The sequence below is a fragment of the Pan paniscus genome, chromosome 8 (genome assembly GCF_029289425.2).
Source record: "Pan paniscus chromosome 8, NHGRI_mPanPan1-v2.0_pri, whole genome shotgun sequence".
Lineage (NCBI taxonomy): Eukaryota > Metazoa > Chordata > Mammalia > Primates > Hominidae > Pan > Pan paniscus.
Genome location: NC_073257.2, coordinates 138,184,020 through 138,201,843, shown reverse-complemented (window position 1 = coordinate 138,201,843; position 17,824 = coordinate 138,184,020). Strand labels below are relative to the sequence as shown.

At 43.1% G+C, this 17,824-nt stretch overlaps 1 protein-coding gene across 3 annotated transcripts in view; it reads left to right on the top strand.

Annotated features, from left to right (window-relative positions):
- Positions 1-17,824, top strand: part of ADAM12 (ADAM metallopeptidase domain 12) — a 375,334-nt gene that overhangs the window by 46,798 nt on the left and 310,712 nt on the right. For all 3 annotated transcript variants that reach the window (XM_034931678.3, XM_034931680.3, XM_034931679.3), the window contains exon 2: positions 11,084-11,181. In XM_034931678.3, the coding sequence (XP_034787569.2) occupies positions 11,084-11,181 (98 nt within the window). The remainder of the gene's footprint in view (positions 1-11,083; positions 11,182-17,824) is intronic.

The following is a 17,824-nucleotide window of genomic DNA, read 5'->3' as shown; positions in this document are numbered from 1 at the left end:
CAACTCTATGAGTTAAAAGGCATTTGGGAGTTAGCCTTCAAAAACTAACCGAGTCTATAAAAAATACATTTCAAATTCAAATCATCACCCTGTGCCCACTGCCTTCTGGTGTGTAGCCACGTACATGCTGGGGCTTAGCTTCCCCTCAGCTAATGAAGCAGGCATGGATCCTTAAACAGAGAAGGAAATATCAGGCTACTATGATGACAATTGCTATTATGGTCCCTTAGTTCTCTGTTCTCCTCTTAATTTGGCTTCTCAAGGAAGCTTTCCTGCTGGGTAGATAATGAACAAAATGTTTTAGATGAGGACTCTGGTTGACTTGGCAGTTCTTTCTCATTAAAAATAAGCAAATTGGAATTCTGGCATATAAATAAGGCTCATGTGGATTTGGTTGTGTGCATCCACCTGTGAGGAATCAGACATTGCAGGGTGAGCTAAAAGTCAATCACTCATCAGAGTGTCCATGAGAACAAAGCCTTGGACCCCATTCCTGTCTCATCATGATCACAATGAGGCCATGGAAATTTTTAATTTGTTTGATAATAATTCATTGCACAAATACTTGTCTGCACATGAAGATATAGCAGTAAATTTGATAGACGAGGCCCCTACCTCTTGTTATTCCTATTTTTGATTGAGGGGTGGTAGAGACAGGCAAAGAGGTAAATAAATAAAACAAGATTTGATACTGATAGTGGCTGTAGGCGGGATAAAGGATGACGGGCCGGGAAGCAACTTGGGTTGGGAGGAAAAGTATTTAAATAGGGAAGACTCTCTGAGGGGTAACATTTGAGCAGAGACTTGAATAACAAGGTTTGGGGGCATGCGAAGGTTTGAGAGTAGGGTATTCTATGCAGAGGGCACAGCAAATGCAAAGGCTGTGGCCAGGTGCAATGGCTCACACCTGTAATCCCAGCACTTTGGGAGGCTGAGGCGGGTGGATCACGAGGTCAGGAGTTCAAGACCAGCCTGGCCAAGATGGTGAAACCCCGTCTCTACTAAAAATACAAAAAATTAGCCAGGCGTGGTGGGGGCACCTATAAACGCAGCTACTCGGGAGGCTGAGGCAGAGAATTGCTTGAACCCAGGGAGGTGGAGGTTGCAGTGAGCTGAGATTGCACCACTGCACTCCAGCCTTGGCAACAGAGTGAGACTCCACCTCAAAAAAAAAAAAAAAAAAAAAAAGGCCACGAGGTAGGACATAGCTGGGCACTATTAAGGGGTCAGGAGGCTGGTCAGTATGGTGGCAGTAGAGAGAGGAAGATGGTGCTATCAGGACATGAGGTTCCAGAACTTAGGAAAAAAATCTGAATCATACTCCAAGTTTTCCTAATCAGCATGAGTGTTTATTTATCACACAGTAGGATTATGAGCACAGCATTCTGTAATTTGGCTGTATAGGTCAGCCCCCTGGCTTCATGATTTGTGTGATCCTGGGCAAGTTACTTAACTTCTGTGCCTCAGTTTCATCATCTATGAGATGGGGATAAATATCACAGGGTTTTTGTTGGGTTTAAACAAGGTAAGCTTGTAAAAGATTAGAATGGGGCTTCCTTGCATAGCAATTGCTTAATTAGCATTCGTTGTAATCAATAACTATTTCTTGTTTATGTAATCTATGCTCAACACTCCATGTTTGCCTTATGAATAGTTCTCATTTATCCATTCTTCAGGCTTTATACAGTCCATTCTTAGGCAGAGAATGTGTCCATTATGGGTCAGAGTTAGCCTGCTTAAAAGCCCTAGAATGGGGCTGGGCACTGTGGCTCATGCCTGTAATCCAGCACTTTGGGAAGCCAAGGTGGGTGGATCACGAGGTCAAGAGATCAAGACCATGCTGGCCAATGTGGTGAAACCCCATCTCTACTAAAAATACAAAAATTCACTAGGTGTGGTGGTATGCACCTGTAGTCCCAGCTACTCCGGAGGCTGAAGCAGGAGAATCGCTTGAACCTGGAAGTCAGAGGTTGCAGTGAGCTGAGATCGGGCCACTGCACTCCAGCCTGGGTGACAGAGCAAGACTCTGTCTCAAAAAAAAAAAAAGAAAAAAAAAAAAAAGCCCTAGAATGGCTTCCCACTTCACTCAAATAAAATTTAATTTCCCTGCCTTGAAAGGCCTGCCACAGTCTGAGCCTTGTCTACCACCTGGACTTCTGCTCCTCCCTCTCTGCATCCCATCTCTCACTCCATCTTAGCCATACTGACTGCCTGGCTGTTCCTGGAACCCACAAAGCACTCTACTGCCTTGGGGTTTTCACATTCATGTTCTCTTGATGAGAAACCTGTCATAGATGTTTGCTCTTGTTAAAGGTCCCTCTCCTTTAAGATAGAAAGAGGGAGAACCTGCAGATGATGAGGCTATCTAGAAGTATTCAGTTAAGTACTAGGAGCATCTTTTAGAAGACAAAAGAACAAAAGCAAAGCGCAAAACACCAACTGGAGTTTTGTAAGAAGAGGACTCTGCCAAAGAAGTCAGTCATCCAGACACGTGGCTTAAGAAAGGGCTATGAATGTGGATGGTATTGACAAGACGTGTATGATTGAAAACGTGTTGGTTTTTCGCTGGGAGATGAAGATTAAAAACCTTTGATTTTTAAACACGTTGAATTTGAGGTGGTGATGGTGACAAGACATTGAAATTAACATGTCCTGTAGATAAAATATAGACTGTGCTTGGGTGAAGTGGCCAGATGGGAAGAAAATATTGATTTGGGCAACATCAGCTTAAAAATTAATGAGTTCTCTGGGGAACAGTAAGGGTAGAAAGGGAAGATGGCCAAGAGCTGAGACTTGGGGAATGTTCAAGTGGAGGAGGCAAGACCTGGGCAGAGGAGGGGAAGAAATCCAGAATCACAGAGTGCTGCCCAAGTTGGTGTGTATTTTGGCAGAAGGTGGTCACAGATACCCAGTGAAGCAGCAGGGATGTGAGAGAATGCCGTTACATGGAGCTGGGGCTTTAGTGTAGATGCAGAATGACTTGTTTTTCACTGTTGTTTAATTCCATTTAATAAGTTTACAGGACTTAATGATATATACAAGGTTCCATTCTTGTTGTTTTGCTGTTAAGATCCAAAAATTATTCCTAGGTGTACATTTTAACAATTAGTTTCATTTTCCCCTTACATCATTTCTTGCAAGGTAAGCATTGAAGAATTCTGACCCTCTGCAAAAGCGTTACAAAGTGAATGTATGTATTTGACATGCAAAGGGCTTGGGTTTTGCCATTAATTCCACCATTTATATTATTAAGCAACTTTGAGAAAAACCTATACAACTCTATAGTTTAGTCTCACAGTGTGTAAAATGGGATTAGTATCTCACTCACCAGTAATGGGTATAAAAATGTAAGTTACTGTTGTAAGTGACTTTGCTCCCCACAGCTGGGAGGCACCATAGGCATGGACAGTTATGTTTATGTGTAGTAGAGACAGCTCGTGCTTGGGGTATGAATCTATTTAGACATTTATGAGAAGCTATAACTAGCTTTCTTTGAATTTCAAAATGACACATAAAACATCTTTTCCAAATTGTAATTGTTCCATAGCACTTGATTGCTTTTATTTCCAAATGGCTCTGTCCTCTAACACGCCCAAGGCTGTGTATCTGTGGTGCCAGAAGAATTGTTGTTTTGTCATCATAAGTCCAAAGGATCTTTTTAAGTTTATTTTTTCATCATAAAAGTCATAATGTGCCAGTTATAGAAAAGCCAGAAATACATACAAACATAAAGAAGAAAATCATAATGAATTCATAGCCCCAGCACTCAAAGAAAGCCAGCAAGAGCATTTTGGTGTATTTCTTTCCAATGACTGATAAGGAGTAAACAAAAAAAAACAACCTAAACCAAATGAGATCCATGTGTGATGGTTAATATTAGGTGTCAGCTTGACTGGATGGAGGGTTGCCTACATGGCTGATAAAGTATTGTTTCTGGGTGTGTCTGGGAGGGTGTTGCCAGAGGAGATTGGCATTTGAGTCGGACTGGAAGAGGAAGACCCGCCCTTTCCCAGGATGGATGGGCAGCATCCCATGTGCTGCCAGCACAGCTGGAACAAAGCAGGTGGAGGAAGGTGGGATGATCTGGCTTGCTGAGGCTTCTGATTTCCTTCTTTTTCTGTGCTGAATGCTTCCTCCCACTCCTCCTGCCCTTGGACATCAGACTCCAGGTTCTTTGACCTTTGGACTCTGGGACTTGCACCAGTGACTTCAAAGCAGGAAGAGGAAGGTGGGATAAGCTTGCTTGCTGAGTCTTCTGGCTCTCTTCCTTCTTCCCATTCCTCCTGCCCTGGGACATCAGACTTCAGGGACTGAAGACTTCAGACTGTGGGACTTACACCAGTGGCTTCCCAACCTTTGGCCGCAGACTGAAGGCTGCACTGTTGGCTTCCCTGGTTTTGAGGCTTTCGGGCTTTGACAGAGCCACTACCAGCTTCTGTCTTTCCCAGCTTGCAGATGGCCTGTCCTGGGACTTCGCCTTGTAATTGTGTGAGCCAGTTCTTCCTAATAAACTCCCTGTTTTATATACACATATTCTATTGGTTCTGGAAAACCTGAGTAATACACCATGTACATGTTTGCATCCATGATCTCATTTGATCCTCTTGCCGGCCCTCTGTGGCGGATGTTGTTCCATAGCCCAGCTCCACTCACCAAGGATCTGAATAGCAAGGAATGCAAGCAACTTGCCCAGGGTCATTGAGAGCGTGTGGTGGATGCAGGATGCGTCTTCTGACTCAAAATATTATGCTGCTTCTCTTACACCTGCCTACATCTTCGTAATTCAGCCTGCCAGCGTGGTAGCTACAATCTTAGGCTCTGAGAGAAGCTATATTCTGTATTGACATGGTTTTGTCAATGTGTTTATGTGTGTGTCACTTGGTGTCACCTTCCCAAACCTAGTGGCAGTTTCTCCCTTTAACTTTTCTGCCATCCCAGACCCTTGTAGCCAATGATGCAAAAAATTTTAAGTTTTTATTTCAACTTGCCGTTTCTGTGTTTTCTAGAGTATGCTGGAGTACTCAGAAGGCCCTTTAAGCTGCTTGAGAATCAATTATTTTCACATCCTCTGCCTTTTTCTACTCTAGGAATCCTTGGCAGTGACAAGGTTTTAGCTTGCCTGCAGGTACTGCATCTTCCGTCTGAGTAAATAGCAATGTCAGAAGAGCAGTGAATGGCAAACATGCCAACTTTCTGGTATTTGGAGCCCCCAGTGATAACCAGTCATCCCTGAGCCTTTTGATATGTACTGAACTGCTCCAGAATGACATGATTATTCTTGTAAAATTCAGATTAAATTTTAAAAATTATTCTTAGTAGACTTCATTTTTAGAACGATTTTAGAGTGACAGAAAAATTGCAAAGCTAGAACAGATGGTTTCCAGACACTCCACATCCCATTTCCCCTATTCTTAACATCTTACCTTAGTATTGTACATTTGTTACAGTTAGTAAGCCAATATTTATATAGTATTTTAAATTAGGTTTATACTTTATTCATTGGTTCTTACTGAGTGCATTTTTTCTGTTGCTCAGTCCCATCCAGGATACCACATTACATTTAGTTGTTCTGTCTCCTTAGGTTCATCTTGTCTGTGACAGGACCTCAGACTGTCCTTGTTTTTGATGATGTTGACAGTTTTGAGGATTACTGGTTGGTATATTTTAGAGCGTACCTCTTTGGGAATTTATCTCATGATTAGACGGGGGCTGTGGGTTTTGAAGTGGAAGATCACAGATGGAAGTGTGACTGTCATCACATCACGTCAAGGGTCGTACCATCCACAGGAGTTATCTCTGTTGATGTTGACCTTGACCATCTGGCTAAAGCAGGGTTTGTCAGTTTTCTCTATTATAAAGTTACTTTTTTCAGCTTCACTTTTGCTATTGGTTCTTTTGTGGATCCTTCACTTATGTTATTTTAAAATTGCATTACTAATTTACATGTAGGGAGCGTGCAGCTAAAATGAAAGAACTACATCATTATTTGGTTAAGGTTGAAAATGTGAATCTGAAAGGAAATCTTGCTATCATTTATAGGAGCATCACCACCATATTGCCCTGAGACAAGGAGCTGCTCAGTTCTGTAAGATTTTCTTTAGGTCTCGGATATTTAGGGGCTAAAAAAATTGCTTAATCAGTTTCCGAAGCCTTGTCCCTGGCTTCTTGGCAAATGGCCGCCCCAACTTTTTGCTTTCACTTAGATTTTTCAAAAGAATGTTTATCTTAATTCTACTTTTTGCACCTCAGATTGATTCTCCATTTTAAAGTTCATGTAGGTGTTGATAATGATTTCCCTTTCAAGCCAGAACTCCAGGTGTGATATTTAAGTTTCTCTTGACTAATGATCTCATCAGAGTTTATTTTCTCAATGGCCCACTGGGTGGCTTAGGAGGATACCCACTGGCATCCACTTACACACTGGCATTTTCAAATGATCAATATGGAGTTGTGATTTTTGCACCAATAGTGTGGTTTGGTTAAACAGACACTGCCTCAAAGTCTAGAAACTTGGATTCTGATATTTAAGACGGATTTCATGCATTAAGCTTTTCGAAAGCGCTGTACTGTGTTGACTTATTTGAGCCTCCTTAACCTCATGAGAATCTTAGAGGAGAGAATGCAGTTTTCATTTTGTAGACGGTAGAGCCTCAGATGTCAGGCTTTGACAAAGGAAAATAAATCAAGGAGGAGTCAGGACCAGGGTCAGGTCTTGTGGCTCCAAGATGTCCCCTCTTCACTGTGTATGTCTTAGAGCTGCTGCATCAGTCTCCACCTCTTGTGAAATGGAGCTTGCGCGGATGTGGGCATCAGGGTAGTGTGGACTTGGTTATAGCCTTTCCTGTTTCCCTTCATAAGTTACCAAAGGAAGGTTGGCTAGAGCAAGGATGGGGCAGGACTCATGCAGGCAGCCAGGCTCTGGGTGACATGAGGGGAGGATCTGGAGTCACTTTGAGAGGTTTCTTCTTTGCCTGCTTTCCCATAACCTTAAAAACTTTCATTGCAATCTTGACTAGCCTGAATCAGATCTGAAAATGACAAACTCAGACAAGGAGACAAGCAAAGCAGGCACACACTTCCCATGGGAAAGCACAGCTGATGATCACAGCAGATAACCGTCAGAGATGAACGATCTAATATGTGTTTTTCCACTCTGAGGCTGAAGCAAACTGGCCATTTTATCAAAACTGCAAGCAGTGTATCAGGTTACGCAGTGGCAAAAAAGCTTCCTGCCCAGTATAATCTATCCACATTTCTTATTTAGGTAACTATGAGTTCTGTTGATGCCCAAATATATATTATGAAAAATAAAATATATGCAAACTGTGTATTTTATAGGGTCATATTTTTTCCCCGGGTTTCTCAGGCTTGAATGTATCCATCATTCAGGTCCCGCGTTTATAATTTATCAATAAGATCACTCCATAAAATAGATTCTGATACCTCACAGCTGTGTATAATTTATTCTGTCTATCCGTGCGGTAGAAATAAAATTTTTATTTGCATCATCTAAAAGAAATACCAATGTATAAATACATAAGAAAAGCTCATAAGAAACGGTCTTCTGACTACAGATACTGCTGAGGGGATGTTGTGCAGCCAATGAAAAAGCTGAGAGATGGCTTCATTATCCATGTACATAGATAATACGTACCGTACTCAGCAAATAGTGCAGTCACTCAATTTCTCAAAAAGGTTGCACCACATTCTACAAGGGCTGCCACAGCCTGCTTCTAAACTCTCCTTCGAATATTTGGAAATAAAGCCTCTTCAAGGAAAACATATTTGCCAAAAAGGGCTCCTTTTGGATTGAGATACTGGAATACGTAGGTGAAACAGGAAATGTTTCAGTGGCTGGAATATTTTGCCTTCAGGAAACTAAATAACTGTGTCTTTCTCAGCCACTAAGAGCCTTGAAAGAAACAGTCCAGAGGATGGAGGATGTTCTTTACACTTGGTTTCTGTAGCCTCACCCTGATTATCTAACAGGAGGCCCCACCAACACCTCCTGAACTTCCCCAAAGTCAAGGTGTGGAGTTGCTGCCTCCCCTACACCCCTCCCTGCAGGAGCACCTGCAAACAGTTCAACTAGAAGACCCGGATTTCATGCATCATCTCCTTCCTCCTCACACATACAGCTTCTCAAGGGGAGTCTATTAAGTGCAAAGACTTTTCCTCCAGGCATCTGAGGCCTGGGTGAAGACCTTCCAGGCCTTTTGGTAGTGTGGCTGGAATACCCATGGAAACCATCCCATCCTCCCCATTACTGGGGTTGGGTTGGGAGTGATACAGGATTCTAGTTTTAGAACTCTTTCTCTGCCCAATTTAACAGACCCTGGCAATAGGATTGATTTGTGGTTATTCAATTTAACAATTCACTTGTGTTGGAAACTCAGCACTGCCAGGAGTACCTTATAATTAAACTGGTTTGTTTATGTGGAGGATATTTTAAAATGCTCGCGATCACTTTGACAGTTTTAGCTGACTTTCCAAAGACTACACCAATGCCCATGGTAACTCTCGGTGTGGTGTGGTTTTCAGCAGGTGAAGGGAAAGTTCAGATGGATCTCCAGTTTTCACCCCATAATTGCTAGTATTTTAAAGCTGCCTTAATCCAATTCCAATAACATGACAGCTCTCTTATAAGTTCAGTTAATTGCACTCTGTAGTCGGCCTCTGCAGGAGCTGTATAGCTGGATCAGAACTCACTTTGTTTCTCTGCATTCCAACGTGTGAATCCCGTGGGGTCCTGAGCAAGAGGCCCTGGTCTTGGCAAAGCTTCGAGAACAGTGCCGTTGAAACCGGCGATGCGTCCCTCACACATCATGTGATTGCCCTCGGGCTCACCACGCTCTGCCTCATTTTATGGAAAAGGAAAGTCTTGCGCTCCCTCTACTGCTGTCGATCCTCGTGGCTATATGTGCAGCTGGAGGCTTCTCATCATCAGCTCTCAGCTTATAAGCTCCCCATCCCCAACAAAAAAGGGGGGCTTTCCTGGCCTGTCCTTCAGAAGTACCATCCCCAGCCATTCTGCTGTCACCCTGTTTTTCTTCTTAATTTTTTTTTTACTTTGAAATAATGTTTGATTGACAGGAAGGTTGCAGTTTTAGCAGAGTTGCTGTGGTCCTGCTGTTTCACAGCACTTCTGGCTCTCTGAAATGGTCTTCTTTTCATCGTTTTTCTCTCCCAGTACAAGAATGCGAGTCCTGAGGGCAGTTTTCTCTATGTCCCTCTCTGAAATGCACAGGACCGAGAGAGAGGCAAGCCTTCTGGGATGAAGCTGTGTTCAAGAGATGAGGGTCTCAGCAGTATAGACGGAGGGAGCTGGCTCACTTTGGGGCTGCTGGCGTGAAGAAGAAAGAATGGGCTTTTTGAGTAGAAGGCATCAGATCTAGAGTCACTGACAAGAGTGCCTGTCACCAGGTAGACAGTTGAATACTTGGTGAGTGGTGAGTAAACACGTGGGACACAACTGGCCCGTGGCCCCGCAGCTGATGTGTGGTAGAGCTGGTGCTGCTGCAGGGTGCGTCTTCCTCCAAAGCCTGCGCTATTCTGCCTTTGAGCACATGGAAGGCATGGGCTCAAGCGACAGGAGGAGGAGACACACTTACTCAAGATCTCCATGCTGCCAGTGGTTGCACCCTTGAAGCCAGGAGAAGGACTTCTGATGCTTCCCATTCAGAGAGTCGACTCTTTTCACCTCCAAGCAGCCGTTCACGGGTGTCACAGATATCACCATCAGAGCCAGCACCTCCACTTGCTCCGCCAGAACCCTTCTCGCTTGAATGCAGGTTCATCCCTGAAGACTCAGCCCATCCACACCCTGAAGACCACACGTCCTGGGCCCATAGTCCCCTCCCTCCTTCCTTCCCCATGCGGTCGAGGGTTGCAGCTCAGCCCTCTCCCATTGGCTGTATTTCGGACTTTCAGTTCATTCCTGTTCCTTGTCCTCTTGGTCCTCAACACCTGAGAGTTTTAAACACTCTGTGACCAGCTTGAGAATTTCTCAGAGGCTGTTTCAGACAGTGACTACGGGAGTAGTAATCCTTTGGTAACCTGAATATAACTGCAGACTTCCACATTGAGCATGATAAAATGGTGTGGATTTAAAAGTATTTGGGGAACTGTAAAATGTCTAGGATTAAAATTTCAATACCATTTGTGCCCAATAAATGTGAACTCTTTAGTAACTTAAAACTGTGTTATTATGACTCAGGTCTGAAAATTATGAGTCCTGCTTGAAGAAATGGGAATAACATGTGAGGGAATCTGGTCCCATCCTTCACCTTGAGGGATATACTGTTGTCGAACCAAATAGCAGGAGCATGACCTCATAGGAGAGCAAGTCCAGAGAAATTAGCGTATTTGTTGAGAAAGTGATACACCCTCCAGAAGAGAAAAATGTTATACTTTCCGTGAGGATTGTTTATGGAAATGGGTCTAAATTGAACCTGTGTTGGTATATTAACTGGTTCAACAGACAGGACCCCAAGAAACAAGATCATATAATAGTTTATTGAATGACTTGATTTTTTTAAAACATAAACCAGTCTAGTCAGTCTGAACTGGAAAATTAATTTTGTCTATAGAATCACTTACTAAAGCATATAAAATTAGACTCCATAAGTGCAGAGAGGAGAATTGGCATTATGTTTAACAGATTCACTGGGACTTAAATAAATGGATTTAGTCTTAATACAGCTAAAGCCGTGTGACTTTTAATACAGAGCAGATCTTAAATAAAGTATCAATTCATCATTTCAAAAAAATCACTTTTGCATTTTTGTTGCTTGTTGCAGGACTGAATTATATATCTTGTCTATGATAATACCCCAGCACATGTTACAGGTCTTGAAGGAACAAATTCATTAACTTTTGTTTTCTTTAAGTTACAAAATTTTCATGGTTAGATTGACAGAGAATTCAGCAGTTTTAACACTTTTCATGACTTAATGGGTTCTAGTGTTTCCCTGGGCTTATTTAACTTCCAAATATTTTCACTGTGTCATTTATGTAATAAGCTTCTGATGCCAAACTCTTCCTGACTAGAGTGAAATATAGGGCTGTTTTCCTTTTGATTCAGGGGTGAGCTTATGGAACCAAGGAAGAGCTGATGAAGTTGTCAATGCCTCTGTTCGGAGTGGAGACCTCTGGATCCCAGTGAAGAGCTTCGACTCCAAGGTGAGTTCCTCTCCTTTTCTCAGCTTTGAGACTGCCGAAGCTTTTAAATCACATTAGTTGCTTTGGTATTCTTTCATTCAAGGGTTGTCTCTACTCACTTTAATGCTAACTCTATCCTTATAGAATGGAAACTTTATTCTTAAGACAAAAAAATGCAAACCAATTTTGATGTGACAGTGCTGATGAGGGATCCAACATTATTTGCATCTACTGAAAATTAGTTTTTGAACAAAAACCAGGGGTTACAATCCCAGATATACAACTTCCATGTTCAGTTTAACTGAATGAATGATGGCCATTTTTCTATATTTATGTCTATTTAATTAACATTGATTTCCTCGAATTGATTATTCCTAGAAATATATTTATGCAACTTAAAAACCCATTTGTCATGAGTTTTAATGCAGTCTAAACTTTATTTACTTTGACATGTTTGATTTGAGCCTTTTATGATGTAAAAGAATAATTGAAATAATAGTGATTAAATTTAATACCTTGGTGCATTTTATCTGCTAAACTGACATGACTTTCTTAAATTTCAGTGCTTGTAGGAACAGTTGGAAAGTGATAAAAATCTATGGAAATATGAGCTCTTTGAAGAGATCATACAGATGGCTTGGTCCTTGTATTATATAGAACTATTTTTAAATCATTTTTCATAATAGAAAGCAGATTTTTTGAAGAGCAGTTGAGATTGTGAACATCCTCTGTCACTTCCTGGAATGGTTGCAGTGGGCCACCTTTATGTGAGTAATGATAAGGTGATTTCCATCTAGGGAGCTTACCTTGGAAACTGAGGTTTTAGAAAGGTTGGTGGTTTGATTAAAAGGCCCAAATGCCAAATGTGCACATTTTTTCTAACTTTGTTGTTTCACAGACATTGTTGCAAATTGAATATACAAGGTACAAGTCAAGTATAGTGGTGTTGATATTTTCTGGAAGAAAAACTTAAGATATTAAAGAAAATTCCATCATGCTATTGGTCAGCAAAATTAAAAACAACATAATAGATACAGTAAAAGAGGAGTGGGCTTTCGTTATAAAGAAAGTTGATTTAAAATATTGATATACACGAATAATAGAAAAATATGGAATAATCTAAAGTTTCTTGGATGTTGGGAGCCATTATGTAGACTTTCCCTGGGGTTAGAGTTGCCAGATTTAGCAAGTTAGAAGTACAGAATGCCTGGTTAAATTTGGATTTCAAATAAGCAATGTATTTAATTTTAGTGTAAATATGTCTCGTGCAATATTTGGGACATACTTTTTTTTTTTAAGTGTTTATTGCTTATCTGAAATGCACATTTAACTGAATGTGTCCTGTCTTGTGTCTGACAACCTTCCCTGGAGGGAATCAGAGGGACAAGCTGCTGAGGGCTATGGGCCTGCCGCTGGGGTGGACCAGCTCAGGCCTTCTTTGGTTTGTGACCCCCAGCTTCCTCCTTCCTGCCTTCCAGCCACCTGGCAGACATCACAAGGCATGTTGGAGGAGGAACTGGCACATCTACTGCTGGCCAAGCTTACCACCTGGTGCTTGTGGGTCACAAGCATCATCTTTTAGAAGACTAGGAAGAACCATGATTATTAGGTAGCTGTCCCAACTCTTCTGGGTTTCTGTCTCCAGAATGAGAGCCCTGTGGGTGACAGGCATACACCTACTGCACTAAAGAATTCCAGGTTAGTGACGTTATGTAGGGGCATGATGACCTAGGTAAGGTGGGAACAGCATTTTGTTGTAATGCCAGTGGGCTCATCTCAACATATAGTTTATGGCATCAGTGTATGGCCATAAAATTACAATATGTACTCATATTTGGTGGGTAACCCCGAAAGCTTGTGTGAGAAGTGGTGCATGTCAATGTCTGTTACGTGTGTGTACCTGTTTGCAGGAGTTCCCCATGGGGAAGACGTGTATACATGCTGTGGGAATAGGCATTCTGGCCAAAGGTGTGTATGTGTGTATCTGTCCTCATTACCAGTAAGTCAAGATTTTCATTTTGAACTGAATCATGCAGTGTATCTTCAGTATACAAAGCATACTCACGTGAAGAATATTTTTGCAGAACAACGGTGCCTGCTGTGCCTCAGAATATAGACTTTTAGATTTGCTTCTCACTCCCTGCCTCTTTCTGTTCGGCCAGTTTTTAACTGAGCACCTATTATGTGCCAGGTGCTAGGCATACAGCCAATGCAGAAGGCAGACACGCTTTCTGCCACCTGCAACTTACATTGCAGTAAGGGAAACATAATTAAATAAATTCACATTGTGATAAGTGTTAAGGAAAAAACAACAAAGTATTCTAGGGGCCAGCAGGGAAGATGGATTTTGATAGGTTGGCCAGGAAAGCCCTTTCTAAGAAGGAAAGATAGTTTTTTCAATAAGTTCTAAAGAGCCAGCCATGAGAAGAGCCAGAGTGTAAGAGGCTGGAGGAGCAGGGAGGAGGCAGGTGTGTCTAGAGCATGGAAAATAAGACAGACTTGGAGTGATGCGGGAGCAACAGGGGCCAAGATTTCCCACAGGGCTCCTCCCATGTGTGACCTCACTGTGGAAGTAGTAGCCTGTAGGAAACAGACATTCATCCTGAGATAGCGACATAAACTGTGACCTTCTTTCTCTGGTAAATATTCTGATTTTATATGACTTACCAAATCATAACATTAATTTTTTGTGACTCTTTTTCCCCAGAGGTGACATGCAGTGTTCACAACCATGAAGCACATTCTTTATTTATACAGAAATGCCTAGCTTTTTGATTTCTTCGTATTATTATTTATTTATTTATTTTGGTAGAGATGAGGGGGTGGGGAGGGGGTAGGAGACAGGCCTCCTTTGTCACCTAAGCTGGTCTCAAACTCCTGGGCTCAAGCAATCCTCCTGTCTCGATCTCCCAAAGTGCTGGGATTATAGGCTGAACCACTGTGCCCTGCCAGAAATCCCTAACTCTTAAACATTTTATCTGATGGCCATGGCAAGTCCAGTAAGCCAGATCTGGAAGTTTGGCCAGCAATTTCTGGCTGGGAATGCCATGGGAACCTAAAGAAAGGGGGCCTCAAATTCCAAGTCACATCCTTTCTGGCTTTCTTCCGGACAGATTTCCACAACTGTTTTCCTAAAATGAAGATCTAACTCATCATGATTTTCCTTGAAAACCTCAGAGGCATTCCTCACATCCGCATCCTAGAGTGTGAAGACTAACTCTAGGCTTGGCATGAAAAGCACGTCGCTCTGTGACCCAGAGGCACTAACCACAGCCCCACGCCATGGCTCCGGGGCTCTGACTGTCCCTCCATTCTCTCCTCATGTGCATTCTTCTTCATCCTATGGTGCCATAGCATGGGGCCACCCCTGTGACCTCAGGCAGCCTGGTCACCTGCCCCGCTGTGCTTTGTCCCAAAGCACTTTGGGCTAAAAAGCGGTAACAAGTTCCTGGGGGTTCAGTGACTCATGCCCAAATCTGGATTATGTGCCTGCCATGCACCTGGTGCTGGAGCTGCATCTCTGCCCTGAGGGTGGTCAGGAAAGGCCTCTCTGTGGAGGTGACATCTGAAGGTGACCTAAATGACATGAAGGTTGAGCCTGCCATGTGGAGTTCTGGGGAAGAGCATCCAGGCTGAGGAAACAGTGACAGAGGGAGCCAAAGAGGGAGCGTGTAGAGAGGTGAGCAGGGCCCTGACAGGGTAGAACAGCCACGAGAAGGTTCCTGGGGGCTTGGAGCAGGACGTGCAAGTGAGTTTTAACAGTGACCTCTGACAGCTGTGCGCAGACTGCAGTGTAGGGCCCTGAGTGGAAATGAGGAGAGCCATGGGGAATCCAGTGCAACTGTCCAGGAAGGAGAGGGAGGCATCCACACTCTGACCACGGACAGCACCAGAAGCGATTGGACTGGAGACGTTCTTTGAAGGGAAAGTTTGTTGGACTTGCCCATGGATTCAAGGTGTTAAGGACAACCCCTGTGTTTTGGCCCTGGCTACATAGGTGGCAGGAGCTTCCATCATATACACCCCCAAAGAGAAAGGACCCCCTGTCTAATTTGGTGTTCACCACGTCATTGACTTACTATGTATACTGGTTCTCACCCTAGCTGCATTTTAGAATCACCCAGAAACTTTTACAAATAACAATGTTCAACCTCCAGTTGTTGAGAGTTCATTTAAATGGTTTGGGGCAGGCCCATGCAGATTTCTTAAAAAAAAAAAAAAATACTCCCTGGTGATTTTAGTGAGCACCCAAGGCTTAGATCCACTTGGGGAAATTGATGCTGCATCCAATGCCAGATTGCTGGTCAAGTCGATTCGGCTGATTTAGGTAAAATTACTGTCAAGTTCTCCGTCTCTTTCTCTCTGAATGGGATGTTAGAATGTCCTTTCCAAATCAAGAATCAAGCCATCACTGCCACTGATAATTTAGTGGAAAGAGTAGAGGGACAGGAAAGGAGGCGACCTTGTGTGTGTTGGAGAGCTTGCACTTTTTTGTTCGTTGGTTGTTGTCTATAATGCAGGGATAAACTTATCTGCATTCCCTCCCTCTAAGGGTCATTGTGAGAATGAGATGAAATGATGGCTGTAAAATACGCTAGAAACTTAACACTACTACAGAAATGTAAGGTGACACTGAAAGTTTAAAGTGTCTTTAGGAACCAAACTCCAGTTTCATGTCTTGAAAAAATTAACCGTGGAACCAGCGAAGACATGTCAAAATGTGATTGATCGTGAGATGACCTCACTTGAGCTCAGCCTTTGAATACTCCAGGAAATGTCCAATTTCCAGCTTCCTTGAGTGAGAATGAAGTTACAGAAAGAGTATGAGAAATGGAAAATGGAAGGCAAACCCATTAGAACATGAAACCAAAGCTTCCCTTAGCATATGGCAGGTCTCAAATATCAAATAGCAGCTAATTAAAATGACAGAGGCACATTCTACTCCATACATTTCCATTTGCCTTTTTTTACAGCTGAGAAAACGGAGCCCTGCTCTCCCCTCCAATAACCATCCCCATTCTTTCCTTCACAGCCAGACTTCCCAGAAAGGTGATCCGCATTCACTGGCTTGCCTCCCCCCAGTTCCCTCCCAACCCTTGGTAGCAGCTCCCATTCCCAACATGTCATTGGAATGGCCTTTGCCAAGGTCAGAGATGGCTTCCTAATTTCCAAAGCCAGCACACACCTTTCACTCTTTATCTTACTTATCTTGATACCCATTCCCTCTCCTCCTCTGAAATCCTCTCTTCTTTGGGCTCCTGAGACCCCGTTCTCATGTTTCTTCTCATATGTTTTTGTTTTTGCTTTTCATTAGTTTTCCTGGCTCTGTCCCTCATTCTTGGTGTCCTCTGAGTTTCTTTGTGGCCCCACTTCTGATGAAGGGTCCCGCTGGTGATGTCCCTCTCAACTGTGACCTCATGGTCTACTTGCACCTAGAGGCTCACATAAGTGAAAATAGCAGTGAGAGCTACCACACGTGGAGTTCCCACTGTGTGAACCGCTGTATCAGGTGTTACGAACAATAACTTCGGCTTTTGTCATCTAGCATGCATTGACTTAAAATCCACACCTCTCATTCTGCTTTGACCCCTGAGATTTGATCATCTACTTCCAATCAATTACAGGTACCTCCAGCTGAAAGTTCCCAATTATGCAAATGTATTGTCCCCCAACGTAGACTCTGCCTCCCACTTAATTTAATTGTCCCTAGAAGATAAGGTTGTCATCTTCCTTCTCCCCTGAAATAGTAAGGTTTGAAACACTTCTTAACTCTACTGGCCCAGTATCCTGACATGTGCTTCTTCTTTCTGCTGTCTACCACTGCCTTCATTAGTCTTCCTCCATTCTACAAAAGGAGGCAGGGTACTCTGTCTAAAGCACAGATAGAACCTGTTCCCTTCCTGCTTTCCAGTCCTTCGGAAGTCCCGGATGACACCTGAATTCAAAGCCAGGCCTCTTAGCCTGATGCCCATGGGACTGGGTAGCCTGGGCCATCTGGACTCTAGAGCCCCCACCCCTACATCTTAGCCATGAAGCTTGTCAGGGCAGCCAGTTGCCTAAATAGGCCACGTTCTTTACACCATGCTTGCACTATGTTCTGTCCCCATGTCCCCTGACTCCCTCAGTCCTACTCATTCTTGAAGCACCACTTAAGCACTCATTCTTAAATGGCACCTTCTCTTGTGAAACCCATCCTGAGCCCCCGGCCTCCTGGCCAAATTCTTCCTTCCCATACCTTTGTCTTTATAAGTTGTCCACATCTCTGTGATGTGCAATCATATCATGCACACATTTAATTCATGCAAATTCAGCCTTGCACATGGCAGAAACAGATGCTGCAGAGACGCAACTTAAGTGACATAGGTGATCACATCCCCTTGGGTCCCCGAGGAGCATGTGGGCATCTGCTGTTTTCTTAGTTCCTTCTGCCTCTCATGAGGCAAGCTTCTTACTTCCTAAGAGCAGTTCTAGTTCTTTCTGTTGGATATCATGAAATAGCGCAACCCCTAAAAGAAGCCAACTCAACTATGCTCAACCCAATAAGCAATGCCCCAGTGCTCTGTGGAGAAGAAATGCTGAACCTGTATAAAAGCATGAAAGCTGTGAGGCTTTCAAAGATTAATTTGGACTGTGCCTCAGGTGCCACCTCTACCTTCTATACTGG